The following is a 14,041-nucleotide window of genomic DNA, read 5'->3' on the forward strand; positions in this document are numbered from 1 at the left end:
GCATTTCATCTCTATCTGGCTCCAAATCTCTTCTTTCTCAGCTGTGAGCAATCAAGTAAGGGTTAAAATCTGAGAAATATTAGGCAGGTTATGAAGAAAAGCGACTTTGAACGTGGCCTGATTGTCGGTGCCATGTGGGGCTGGTCTGAGTATTTCAAAAACAGATGATCCTCTGGAATTTTCCCACACAACCATCTCTAGGGTTTACAGGGGATGGGCCGAGAAAGAGAAAATATCCAGTGAGTGGCAGTTCTCCAGGAGAACTGCTTCAAGCTGATAGGAAGACAACCACAACTAAAAACAACCACTCTTTAATTTTCTTGGTACCCTTTAGGCCGCTCAACTGTGCATCACTTAAACACCACAGCCTCCTTAGTATTGTTAATGACCACATCCATCCTTACAGACTACAGTGTACCCCTATTCTGACAGCATTCCACCAGAATAATGCACTCCACAGTCCACATCTCAATCCAACTGAGCAGCTCTGGGATACATTGGATCGGGAGATTTGCATCATGGATGTGCAGCTGACAAATCTGCAGCAGCTGTGACGCTCACGTCAATATTGACAAAAAATCTCTGAGGAACATTTCCAGCACTTTGCTGAATCCATGCCACAAAGAATTAATGCAGTTCTGAAGTCAAAAGGGGAGTTCAACTCCGAAGCAGGTGGCGAGTTTAAGCTCAAACAAAGTGTCTAGCACCAAAAACCTCTGCTAGCCCACTGCTTAGAAAAGCACGAACATTTCCTTCTTTTAAATTCTGAGCCAAACATGATTAATTTCTAAAAGTGTTAGGCAAACGTGACATCATCTCTAGTTTTATTACTCACCCGCATGTTTGTACGGATGCAGAGAAGACTATTTATTTGTCTAGTGTTTATTTGTATAAGACTCTACGCTTCAGTGGCAAGCGAGTAGACTTGAGTGTTGGAAGACTGGAAGAGAGGCATGTTGAGAGATGAACAGATAGAGTGGGACTGGATGCAGGAGGAAGAAATGTTATCCACGCCATTGTTATTCAAACAAATGAGAATCCATAGAGGGAGAAAGTTACATGTTAGCAGCTTCATTTCGCAAAATCAAATAAATCCACACGATTTATGTGTTCCCAGTATGTTCACTTGTGTTCGCTAACATTCACAGACGAGATCGAAAGCCGTTGCCTCGTTCGGCGCCGAGTTTGTGCGAACAACACACAAACACATCCTCGGCTGCTGAGGTCAAAGATTGGCCAGGGATCCTACCGCGTGCCCGCTGAAGTACAGAGGCCAAATGCAGCGTGAAAGTGGAGGAATAAAGCAGGACACACATAAACATGCAAACGGATGCCAAAGTTCCGCGTTATTACTAACAGAACCGTGTTTTGAAGGAAAAGAGAGAAAAGGATGACATGAAGAAATGGAAAAAGGTTGAAAAAATAAGCAAAGACAGACAGCTGCTGCTTGAGCTGCTGTACTGATGTCACGGTAGTCTGGGTTTGGTATTTCAGGTCTGTGTGAATGGGTACAGTGTTTACACAGTGCCTGTGGACATAAACAAATGGTTGTCAGGGTCGGCTATAGGTCAGAGTATATTCTACCTAACATAAAAACACGGGAAGGAGGAAAGGAAGAACGAAGAAAAACATTTTTTTAAGCATTTGAATATTTTGGCTTTTGTTTTACAGTTGCAGTTGTCCTAACTAAGCTTGGTAAACAAAATGGTCTTGTAGCAGCAATCGTAGCTCGCTGCCTGGAAAACAAACACGTTCTGCATAAAAAAATATCGACCTACTAACGGTAGGATTGGTCACAGGGATGATGCAGTGAAAAATGGGGCGGCTTAAATTTCCGACTAATTTTTCAGTCGCTTTTCTGAAGTTTACGGCACCACAAATCCCTGAAGGAGTCGAGGAGAGATGTATATTTTTATTGTACAACTCCCGTCATTTATAAAGGGATTTGCCTGCTTGTAGGGTCACAGTGAAGACATGCAGCTGTTGGTGGTTACACGTCCAAATGTTCCCATGTTGTTCTGCACCTCCCAACAATGTGTTAGACAAAAGTCAGACGGAGAGAGAAGAGGATCCCGTATGGGCTGCAGGGAGCATGCATACGAGCGTGCACATGGGCACGAGAAGGTATCAAGTCAAAGACACAGTAGTGTCATGCAGATGCTGCAGGCTTTGGATTGAGATCTGGTGACTGTGGAGGCCATTGCAGTACAGTGAACACATCAAGCCAAAAAACTCAGTCAGAGATTGGAGAGTGGGAATGCAGTTGTAACAACAGGATGGACATTTGAGGAACGATATGTGGGTGAGCTGTGACTTATAAATGATGCTTAATTAGCATTAAGGGTTATGAGTCAAATCCACCCTCCAGCCAGGTAATCTGGCTTCCACCCACGGTCCAAAGACATGCACTAAAGGGGGCTAATAAATCACTCCCCGCACCAGCACATCACTTCTTTTTTTTCCTCCCTGCCTTCCATTGCTGAGCCTTAGCGAACCTCAGATCAGGGCATTCTTCTCTGATCTCTGCCATTAACTACACTGAGGTTGGAGAACTGCTGATCACTGGATGTTTGTATTCAGTGATCTATTCTTCATAAACCTAGACACAGTGCTGCATGAAAACCTCAGCAACTTCTTACATACCCAAACCAGCCTGTCTAGCACTTAAAACCACCCACTTAAACCACCTTTGTTCCCATTTGGTTACTTAATTTAAACATCCGATCATCTTCATCGTCATGTCTACGTGCCTAAATGTACTGTTTCTACCATTTGATTGGCTTATTAGATGTTTGCTTTGAGAAGCCATTTAATGTGTCCTCCCGGTACTAATGAAGTGTTAACCTGTTGACTTTTAAAGCAGCACATGTGACACACACACAAAAAAACCCTAATCTGGAGGCAAACCTCTGATTCTCTTCTCTCTCTGCAGGCGTCATGGTTTTCTTCTGCTTCAGGTGCTCGATCACAGCGTTTTGCTTCATGACCACCTGGAATATGCGACACAGAAGGATGACGGAGTAAACCTCATGGAAATACGAAAAATCAGAAGTATGACATTCATGGTAACAGGTCAGTCAAGGACCTGTTACCGTGAACTTCCAGCAGTTTGATGCGAACAACATCTATCTATAGAAATGTATTGTTATTAAGCACAGCACAGAATGTCAAATACAGATAAAAACAAACACAGGGACAAGCATTGCCAGGATAAAGCTTTATAAACAAAGACAGATCTGAGCTGTAAAATCAAACAGAGTCCAGGTTGAAGGGTGACGAATGTTTATTTACTGATGGCCAGGAGTTTTGGAGTGAGATGATAACCTGACTGTGACAGCTGCGTACATACACACCTGTTTCTGAATGATGTCGCTCTGGCTGGCTGCGTTGAGCGCCAACTCTCTCTTTGCTTCTGCAGCTTGTTTCTTCTTTTGCTGCTGCTGCTCTCTGAGCTGCTGGATTCTCTGCAGTTGCTCTTGGACAGATGCGGCCTGGATGGTAACCACGTTCCCAATCTGTGCAAAGCAGAGTGTGGCAGTCAGCTTGTGCTTTAAATGGGGAGTCATTGGATAGTTTTGGTTTTTTTTTAAAGTGGCTTTGTAAATACAGAAAAAAAGGTAGAGGAATAAAGGATCAGATTATTTAACATCTTCATCCCAATGATGACATTATTGGGGTCATTAGAACATGTGCAATACAATTTTGCTACAAGCTTAATTTTACATCCAACGCATTTTCATTCTGTATTTTCTGAGGATCTAAAGTCCTGGAGTAGCAAGCTGAATCTAATACCTGTCCTCCCTGAGCTGAGGTGGTCCCACTCTGTTGTATCTGGATGGGAAGCTGCAGCTTGATTTGCTGTGGCAGCGTGCCTCCAACCTGCTGGGCCTGCAGCTGGGCCAACACCTGCAGCCACAACACAGAAAATTCACAATTTTAACAAATCACACTGTCAGCTGAATCGCTGTTCAAAGTGGGAAACAATGGCAAATCCACAGACTGCACCAAATTGCAAACTGGTTTACTGCCGGCTGCTGTGAGGCTTTCACTGGAGGATTTTAAATGTGAATAAAAGTCACAGTCATCATCTTTGAGGGGAAAGGAGTGACTGAGGATGCAGTTAACTTTTTTGCTAGTCGTAACTATACCTGCTGCTGAAGTCCAGACACACTGATGACATGGGACGTCTGCTGCAGTTGCAGCTGGGTCGTTCCTTCCTGTGTTTTAACCTGCAGCGAGGTAGGAGACTGGATGGGCATGTGGGCCTGCGTCTGTGGGGGTAACTGGCCCTGAGGGCTGGCCGATGAAGGGGTGCTGGCGGTGGCCAGAGGGGCTGCCCCTGTCTGAATCGGGGCAGCGGCCTGCTGAGCAGGTTGGGCTGGAGTTTTGGTTGAGGTGGAGCTGGGCTGACTGGTTGCTGTTGTGGCTGGAAGGAGAAAAAGGAAACAGCAGACATGCACTTAAATTCAGACATCACATTTAAGTTTCACACTTATTTTTTATCCCTTAATGCAAAGGCCTCATCTGCCCTTCATTTGTCTCTTATCATACCTGTGCTTGACGTGGGCGTAGCAGCTGAAGCCAGCGGTGTGAAGAGGAACCGCTGCACCTGGCCGTTGGGCAGCGCAGCTTGCATGAGCTGCTGACCAGGTCCTGGAATGACAGTGACCCCGTGAGGTATGACCTGCAGCTGGCCGGTGGTCTGACCCTGGCCCTGAACCATCACCGTGAGAGCCTGCTGAGTACCACTGGCACCAGCCTGCCGATCCACACCAGATCCAGCCTGCTGCTTCTGTGGGGGGATGAAGCAGAACGGGAAAGCTTGTAAATAAAATTTTACAGTCCAGTCTAATCCAAAATAAATTGCCTGTTGTAACAAATGTTGATTGCATACCATTATCTGAGGAGTAGTAATACCCTATTTCCCCCACTAATTCCCAAACCTCATTACAACCAGGTGAAATTTGTTCAGGAGGAAAATCAGCACTGCGTACATCTTGTGTATACGAGACCTTCTTTTTAACCCTCCAAAATCCCATCTGAACTCTTTTTTTGATGGGTCTGATGCATCCACAGGAGTCCATCATTTTTTAATTATTTTAAACTATTGTGAGAAAGGGCATTTTACATGTTAACAAATAATTGCCAACAAGCAGAAGGAGCCACTGTCTCTGACTTTTCTGCCACTGCTTAAAACATGTATGTGGTTTAAGGCACCATCCACTTTGTGTTTCATAGTTCATAAAATTGTAAAACACCATTTCTTTAAGAGAAATCCAGATCAGATACAAGGGCAATGCGGTATTGTCTTGTTTTAAATGCAATATTTTTATGAGTGTAAAGCCTTTTTCATTCATTGAATGTAAAGTTAATCCTTTACTGGGTGAAGAACCGTATTATGTTAAAGTGATCTGCAACATAAAAGTTAAAAGAAAAAAAATCACAAATATAAAATAAGTCCTGTAACATCAACACTTTTGGTTGAAATGTTAAATTTCCAAGTATTTCAACCCTAGTTTGTCTTAGAAAGACTTAAAGCCCCTAAAAAACTATTAATATCAAATAGGAGTTATGCAATATTCTACAATTGTCAAGCTGAACATTTATAAATCTGAATACACAATTAAAGATAAACGTATACAGACAAATGTATATCTACAGGTTATTTGTCTTACTTTTAAGAGCAGGATGAGTGTAATATATAACCAAGATCAAATGGTTACAGGCCACAGTGCTGTTTGTTATTTATTTATTTATTTTTAAAAGGCCTATTAAGATCACTTCCAGCTTTATATTTTTACACTTGGCCTCTACTAGAGTCACTTTGCATGACTGACTGCTCAAAAAACATCTTGTTTATCTTAGACCGATCCCTTTTGTGCTCCATCAGCGGATCCACTCTCTCAGAGAAGCTGATTTAGCTCCTCCCCCCTTACGGCCACCTTTGCTTTGTGCCAACTCTATACCGACAGCCTGCCCTTCACTGACAGAAGGATTTAACAGAAGGTGGCACAGCCAGAGCCGTGTGCCTGAGACGACCATACTGAGGATATCCCCTCTCTATGACAACACAGAGCCAAGAGTAAGAGAAAAAAAAAAAGCTGCAAGAGTTTAGAGCACATGGAAAGTAGTCAACTTTCCATACGTGAATTAATAAGGGGAAATTCATTTTAATGCTGCCTGTTGTAGATATGCTGCTTGTGTATGACAGGACCTCACAAACCTGCGTGAGCTGGGTGAGCTGTGCCAGGGTCAGTTTGACCTGGCCTTGCCCCTGTGCTCGTGGGGTGCCGGGTGGTGTCTGGCCTGCTGCCTGTCCCGCTGTGTTGGGACTGGCCACTCCCTGGCCAGTGACCGTGGCGACGGGGCTGGCGGCAGATATTGCCGTGGAAACTGCCTGCCCACGAATGATCTGTGTCACTACCTGCTGTCCACCCTGACCTGAAAGAGAACAATATCACAAATTTAACAACCAGGCAACAAACTGTATAAACAGTGGGTCACTTTTACTCTCATCCAGTAGTTTAACTTGAGTAGTTTTCAGCATTTTTCCCGCCACACTTTGGCCTTTGTGGGGAGACAGTGTTACATGACACTGAATATGATTACTTACAGTAACGAGTCTGTTATACAGTCTGTGTTAACTTATTCAACATAAACCTATAATTTGTTATTCCTGAGAGTCTATAATGGGTAAAATCAAATCTGAAAACAAAATGGTGCAAAAAAATCCCCCCCAAAACACCCATATTTATAACAATGATGGCAACTTTAATATACTTTCAGGGATCGGGTTAGTTTGCCAAAGCAGATAGCAGTACTCCTTTATTCTTTGTTCAGCCAAAATGAATGTAAATCACCTTGTTGGACCACGAGGGGTGTTCGAAGTATCGTCTTTCCCATTGGTCCTGTTTGCTGGACTGGCGTTCGGATCATTGTCATTCCTGGACGGATCTGACTGCCACCTGCCAGAACCTGGAAGATATTATCCATAAAGACAGTATTAATGAATTATTCCAAAGCCAGCAGCTACTTTTTAAACTAGGTCAAAGATCCAGGTTGGGTTCATGCAAAAGAAACATGCCTAAGACTGATTAAAGACAAATAAAGAAATAAAAAGTTCCACAAAATTTGACTTTGCTATAAGGTGTTTATCATAAAGCTACACCGTTTTCTCTATAGACAGCACTCTTACACTCATCTTTGGCTAAATACATAACAGAGTACCCAAATTGCCATAATCTGTATCTTAAAATTTTGTATAGGGAGCATGTGTATAAAGTTATTATCAGTCTCTGCCAACCAGGCCCCTGGGTGGGTCTGGGGCGGGCGTGGGGTTCTGGGGACGCTCCATCTCCGGGCTGGGGCCCTGGCTGGGCCTTGGGTCCTGCTTGGTGTGTCGCCAAGGTTATGGGCGGGTGGGTGCATGGGAGCTCAGCCGTGGCGCGGGGGGTCTCCGTTGCATCGAGCCAACTGGGGGGCTCTTCAACTGGTGGGGAGGCTGTTACATCCTTACCAAAAAAGCCTCAGAATCAGAAAGGGTTTTATTGCCAAATGTTGAGCGGGTTTACAACATTAGGAAATTGCTGCGGTGCTTCAGTGCAAACATACTGTTATAAATACTGTTATAAATTAAGCTTAAATAGACATGAAAATAAAAATGAGAATAAGAATTAAAAGTGCTAAGTAGATAGATAGATATATACATGATATATACATGAGTGCAGGTGGTGATCAGTGCCAAACATGGAATGATGCAGTGAACACAGCGTAGGGTCATGTGTTAGTGGTGGGAACAGTCATACGGTTTTTGTTCATGTGTTCAACAGCAGAGGGGAAGAAACTGTTCTTATGGCGAGAGGTTCTGGTGCGAATGGACCGGAGCCTCCTGCCTGAGGGGAGCAGGTCAAACAGACTGTGTCCAGGGTGAGAAGGGTCAGCTGAGATCCGAGCTGCACGCCGCAGTGTCCTGGAGGTGTACAGGTCCTGCAGAGATGGGAGTCTGCAGCCAATCACCTTCTCAGCAGAGCGCACAACACGCTGCAGTCTCTGTTTGTCCCTGATAGTGGCTCCAGCGTACAACGCGGTGATGGAGGAGGTGAGGATGGACTCGATGATTGCGGTGTAGAATTGCATCATCGTCCATGTTGGCAGGTTGAATTTCTTCAGCTGCCTCAGGAAGTACATCCTCTGCTGGGCTTTCTTAATGACGGAGGTGATGGTGGGCTCCCACTTCAGGTCCTGAGTGATGGTGGTACCCAGGAAGCGGAATGAGTCCACAGAGGTGATGGGGGTGTCAGTCAGGATGATGGGGGGGAGTGGAGCTGTGTGCTTCCTGAAGTCCACAATAATCTCCACTGTCTTCTGGGCATTCAGCACCAGGTTGTTGTGGCTGCACCAGGACACCAAACGTTCAACCTCCCTCCTGTAGGCAGACTCATCCCCGTCCGAGATGAGTCCAATAACGGTGGTGTCATCTGCAAACTTGATTAGCTTGACAGACTGGTGGGTGGAGGTGCAGCAGTTAGTATACAGGGAGAAGAGCAGGGGAGAAAGAACACAGCCCTGAGGGGAGCCGGTGCTGATGGTCCGGGAGTCCGAGACATTCTTTCCCAGCCTCACATGCTGCTTCCTGTCCGTCAGGAAGTCAGTGATCCACCGGCAGATGGGATCAGGCACATTCATCTGGGAAAGCTTGCCTCGGAGATGGTCTGGAAGGATGGTGTTGAAGGCAGAGCTGAAGTCCACAAACAGGATCCTGGCGTAGGTTCCTGGGGAGTCCAGATGCTGCAGGATGAAGTGTAGGGCCATGTTGATGGCGTCATCTACAGACCTGTTGGCTCTGTATGCAAACTGCAGGGGGTCCAGGAGGGGGGCCGTGAGGGTCTTGAGATGGGAGAGAACCAGGCGCTCAAATGACTTCATGACCACAGATGTCAGAGCCACGGGTCTGTAGTCATTTAGTCCAGTGATCCTAGGTTTCTTGGGGACAGGGATTATGGTAGAGGACTTGAAGCAGGCAGGCACATCCTAATAGATGCACCTATGGTATAAATTTGGGAACCCTAGGCAATTTTTAGAAAGGTTGAACTCTGACCTTGAGGTTGATGTCACTGGGATTCAAACTTGTTCAAGATTTTTAGTAGCTTTGAAAATCCTACATTGCCTTGTTCTCTATTTATTCTGTTCACAAGATTTTCAGAAAACTTTACCTCTGACCTTGAGATCGTCGTCAGTCCGAGATTTTACTAGACACATCTATGGTATCAATTTGAAAATCCTACATCGTCTCACTCTCAATTTATCGTAGTTTGGATATTCTGCTGTAAGCCTACCCAATCAGCCTTTTACAGCAGAGGGGTAATCACAAAGCTCATCATCAAACGCAATCAAATTGTATTGTGGGGTGTTGGGTGATTCCCATCACTGGCAAACACGGTTGAAAATAATATATCAACACAATTATGAACAAAATGTACAAACTAGAGCTGTAACCTGAGAAAACAACAGCTATACCTGTTGTTGGGAGCCCGCGGTATTGGGCCTGATGTTGAGCGTGGTAGTGCGGGGCTGGAATGTGGTGTAGGTTTGGGCACCTCCTGCCGTGCTGGATGGGATGATTCCCAGCACTTTCTGCTGAACCACACCTGCAGAGAGGAGAGGAGTGGAGAGACAGAAAGGAGGGTGAAAAAATTAGAGGTGAGTAACATTTGAATGAGGTTTCTGAGGGAAGCTTTACAAGTCTAAAAACGACAAAGAAAAGAAGAAAATTTGGACGTGAAGGAAATACTTTCGTGATGGTGTCTGCAAAGACGTGGCTTAAATACATGACAAAGATGTAAATAGTAAGTTTGGATTGCTTATTGCTTTACATTTAACAACTACACAAACATCAAACAAACAAAAATATTCTTAATAAGATTAAAATGCTCAAAACTAAAGTAAATTCTGATGTGAAGCAGCGGTCCTACATTAACTCTGCTGAATAGATTATTTGTAAGTTTCTCTTTTTGCTAGAGGGCCACTTTTTGATCACGGCACTTGTAAATATTAGTTGAGCAGGTAAACAAAATCTTCAAAGGCCCACTGAAAGCTTAGTTGGGTTTTCCCCAACATACCTGAAACCCCCTCATATATTATGCATGAATTTCACATCCTAGTTCTTAACTTTAATCTGACAAAGCCGGCGTTTCATAGCTGTTCACGGGGTTTCTCTGCCTTCACGAGCTCACGTGAAGCTGACGGCAGAAATGGAAACCATGAGAGCGTGGCTCTTTTTCCCTCTGCTCCCTCATTGCTGTGGTTTTTCAACCGCAACCGAGCAGGTAAACCTATATATCAAGGGTTTCCCTCTTCAAACAGGGACGTTAAGCCCGGTCGTAAGACTGAGGGAGTTGCTGCTCTGGTCACACACATCAAACAGGCTTTTCTATGGGCTGGCTGTTTGGAGAGGTCAAGGAGTTGGGATTCCGGTGAGTGGAGAGGTACACTTTTATTCAAAAAGACGAAGGGGGGAAAAAAAAAAGAAAAAAGGAATCCTACTATAGAGGGCTACCTGTCTGGGAAGCAGACCTCAGGGTAAACTTGTTTTCCTGCCTAACTTCCTTAAGCCCTTCCAAACCAAACAGGGCACCAAACAGTCATGCTGGATAAATACATATGTCCATTAAATGGTTACACTCCACCTGAACTTAGTTTCTCCTTCATGGTAACTTCAAAGGCAAGAAAAATCACTTTATGCTTGGTGAGCATCATTCTCATTTTCAATTGATTGCCTCTTTTTTTTTAAATATATATTTAAAGAGGTGTGTAAAATTAACTGTAATGTTCCTTCTTCTTTTTACAGTTTTCTGGGTAAATGGGATTTTGCACTAGCAAGGTGATTCCCAAAGAGCTATTGGCTGAAACTTTGCCATGTGCAGTGTGAACCATTCTTCAAGACTACTTCAAGAAAGTACAAGAAAGCTTGCCTAAGAGATTTCAGTGTGTGTTTCAGAATAAAAGGTGATGATACCAAATAATGAATTCCAATCTTGTCAGCTTATTTGTAAAAATTCTGTTTTTGCCTTATTTCCATTTTTTGTATATGTTTCAATACATCGCTGTAGGGCTGCACGATTAATCGTTACAAAATCGCGATCTCGATTCATACTTATGTGCGATCTCATTTCCAAATGACAACGATTTAAAGAAAGAAAAAAAAAAAGACGACGACGATTGTACCGCATTTTGATCCGGGACGTAATCTGCATGAAAACAAGCGCTCACTCTTCCTGCTCAACAAATGACAAGGGCGGAGCCTTATACCACGTGATATAGAAGCTGTGCCGTGTGATGCTAAAATTAGCAGGGAAAAAACAACGGAGAGCACGTCAGGGATGATGAGAAATTGACAGGAGAAAATCCGTCCCGGTCAACCACCCAAACATCAATAACGGGAACCTTATGCAGCGCTTCCCTATACCCGTCGAACTCCCGCAGGCACAAAGAAATTACGGAGGCTATCACTTATCACCTGACCAAAGATATGGCTCCCATCAACACTGTGCAAAACGAGGGATTTAGGAAAATGATCAACACCCTAGACAAACGCTACACGGTGCCGTCCCGCAACTATTTTTCTGTTGTTGCACTACCTGCTCTATACACGCAGCGTCGAGCAACAGTGGAGACGGAATTACAAGCAGTACAACATTTTGCGGCAACCACAAAACGTGAGACATTTGTTGTTTTTATGTTTATTTATTGTTTTTATGTTCAGTCTCAACTGTTACAAAGTTGATGTGCAGTTAATAAGTGCAATAAATATTTATATTGGAAAAGAAAATCGTGAGAGAATCGTGATCTCAATTCTAAGCCAAAAAATCGTGATTCTCATTTTATGCAAAATCGTGCAGCCCTACATCGCTGCGCATATTTCTAATTTTCCTACCAAAATAGAAATATGTGACGCGTGACTCTGGACTATTGCACGGCGCTGTAATCATCAGATGAATTCTTTTTGTGTTTATTTAGAGAAGCCAAATTTCACTTTAACAGATGTAATGTTTAAAAGCACATGCTGACATAATAGCACTGGATATGACTCACATTAGAGCTGTCAGCAGTTTAATGAAGCATGTCAACATGACAGGCCACAACTCCAAAGTGCTGAGCAACATTCATCCCTATAATTTGACAGGGCCACAGACAGAACTGACGGTGTCCAGAACAAACCACCGTCTCCTCCAAGGTGTCAATATTGACATTTCAAACTGCTCAAAAGCACAGGCGTTCGTACAGATACTACAGTTTTGAATCCACAGTCTTGATTTAGAACCTCAGACTACACAAGGCTACCATCCCAAAAACCATCCAACCAAAATAACATCTTCTTAAAAGAATACCACGCCAACAAGACAGAAGCAGACACGGTGTGCCACACCAAACCAGTGACTCATGCTGGCTCACACTGGGCACCACAATGGGGTTGGTGCAGACCAGTCTGGTACAATACGGTACGCCAACCTGGTGCCGTGATTATTATTGCTGCCTCACAGAAAGAAGGTTCTGGGTTAACATTGTGGGCCTTAGTATATAATATACTCTGCATAAATAGAATACAGCAGGGATGGAGTTCATCTAAATTCATAGGACCTAAAAATTGTGTATGAAACTAAAATATTTTTTAAAGAAGGAGCCAATGGCCATAAATTACAATATTTACTAGTATTATTTTCAAAATTCAGTTGAAAAAGTTCCACGTTTGTTGAATGATCTTATCGCCTTCAGTAACTTCAGCAGTCTCTGCATTGCTGCTTTACATCATCTCAAACATTACACACAGAGTTACGTTTGGAAAGACGTTCCTCTCATTCGGTCCACTGTTAAGTTGTATTTAACGCATACAGTTGTAGGATAAAAATTAGGGCTGTGCGATATAAGCAAAATCTCATATCCCGATATAAGAATTCTATCGTCCCGATAACGATATAAATCACAAAAATGTAACATTTTCTGTAAATTCTGTGAATCTCGGGCAGCTCGACTTGCGGGAAGTGTTTCCAGCTGCGCGTCAGGTACCTGGAGTCGAGTGTTTTAACCGATGCATGAAACTATACATTTTTAGACATAAGTTGTAACGGCCGCCGTTTTCTTTGTGAGTATTTTTTTTTTTACACGGCGTGCTGCAGGGAAAAGCTTGTTCTAACGTTTGAGTCCAAGGTTTATTTCTTAGCACCTGACGGCTCTTATTTGCTTCTCATCCGTAAATACTCGGCATACTCTTTCACGTGATTCTGTTTATTTTGAAAAGTCTCAAAAGGATCTTTGAGCTTTGTTGTGAAAGGTTTATGTGGAAAATACCGTCGTTGTTGCTAACGGCAACGTATAAAAACATGCGCTTGTCCGTGTGTAGTGTGGTTATATTAAATATAAGAGAAAGAGAGAACTTTAAGAAATTAATATAGCCACTACAGTGACCATCAAAACAATTAAAGGAAATTGCCGTAAACAGTTTATTTTGCGACACCACGAAACAAACGATAGCGTAAAATGAAACGATAGATGTTTTTATATTGTCATCCGATATATATCGTTATATTGAACAGTCCTAATAAATTCATTCTTACTTTTCATTCCCTTTAAACAGGCAACAAATATATATATATTTTTATCTTTGGAGTGACAAAACAGAAGTGCATTGCATTCACATCTACAAATGCAAATGATTGTAGTGAAACCAAGCCCCAAACTAAATAGTAAATGATAATTCAGTTGCACGTTAATTCTCATGTAATAGAAATCTGTCAACAAACAATTTAATCACTGATGGAGGATGGACAAAGGAAGAAGCCATTAAACTGTTTCCCCACATCAGGAACACTTTCCTTAAAATTGTCAGCTAGTTGAAGTTTGTCACTACACGCAACCACTTTTCTGACCCATTATTATCATAAGATATATACACACACGTATATATTGGCTACATCAGTTGTTTTCACAATTCGTTTCATGTCCTTAATTTAGAAAGCCATGCTTGAAATGATGTACGATATTTTAG

General features: G+C 43.1%; 1 protein-coding gene across 1 annotated transcript in view; it reads right to left on the reverse strand.

The window, feature by feature from the left end:
* LOC146630837 (nucleosome-remodeling factor subunit BPTF-like) overlaps positions 1-14,041 on the reverse strand; it is a 57,925-nt gene that overhangs the window by 12,567 nt on the left and 31,317 nt on the right. The window contains exons 22-29 of the mRNA XM_085354982.1: positions 9,517-9,647; positions 6,861-6,975; positions 6,224-6,441; positions 4,552-4,792; positions 4,149-4,426; positions 3,793-3,906; positions 3,354-3,515; positions 2,908-2,990 (exon numbers count right to left, since the gene is read on the reverse strand). Of these exons, the coding sequence (XP_085211108.1) occupies positions 2,908-2,990; positions 3,354-3,515; positions 3,793-3,906; positions 4,149-4,426; positions 4,552-4,792; positions 6,224-6,441; positions 6,861-6,975; positions 9,517-9,647 (1,342 nt within the window). The remainder of the gene's footprint in view (positions 1-2,907; positions 2,991-3,353; positions 3,516-3,792; positions 3,907-4,148; positions 4,427-4,551; positions 4,793-6,223; positions 6,442-6,860; positions 6,976-9,516; positions 9,648-14,041) is intronic.

Source organism: Diplotaxodon limnothrissa, linkage group LG6 (assembly GCF_057381915.1).
Source record: "Diplotaxodon limnothrissa isolate DT_005_m linkage group LG6, D_limnothrissa_male_GT1.1, whole genome shotgun sequence".
NCBI lineage: Eukaryota > Metazoa > Chordata > Actinopteri > Cichliformes > Cichlidae > Diplotaxodon > Diplotaxodon limnothrissa.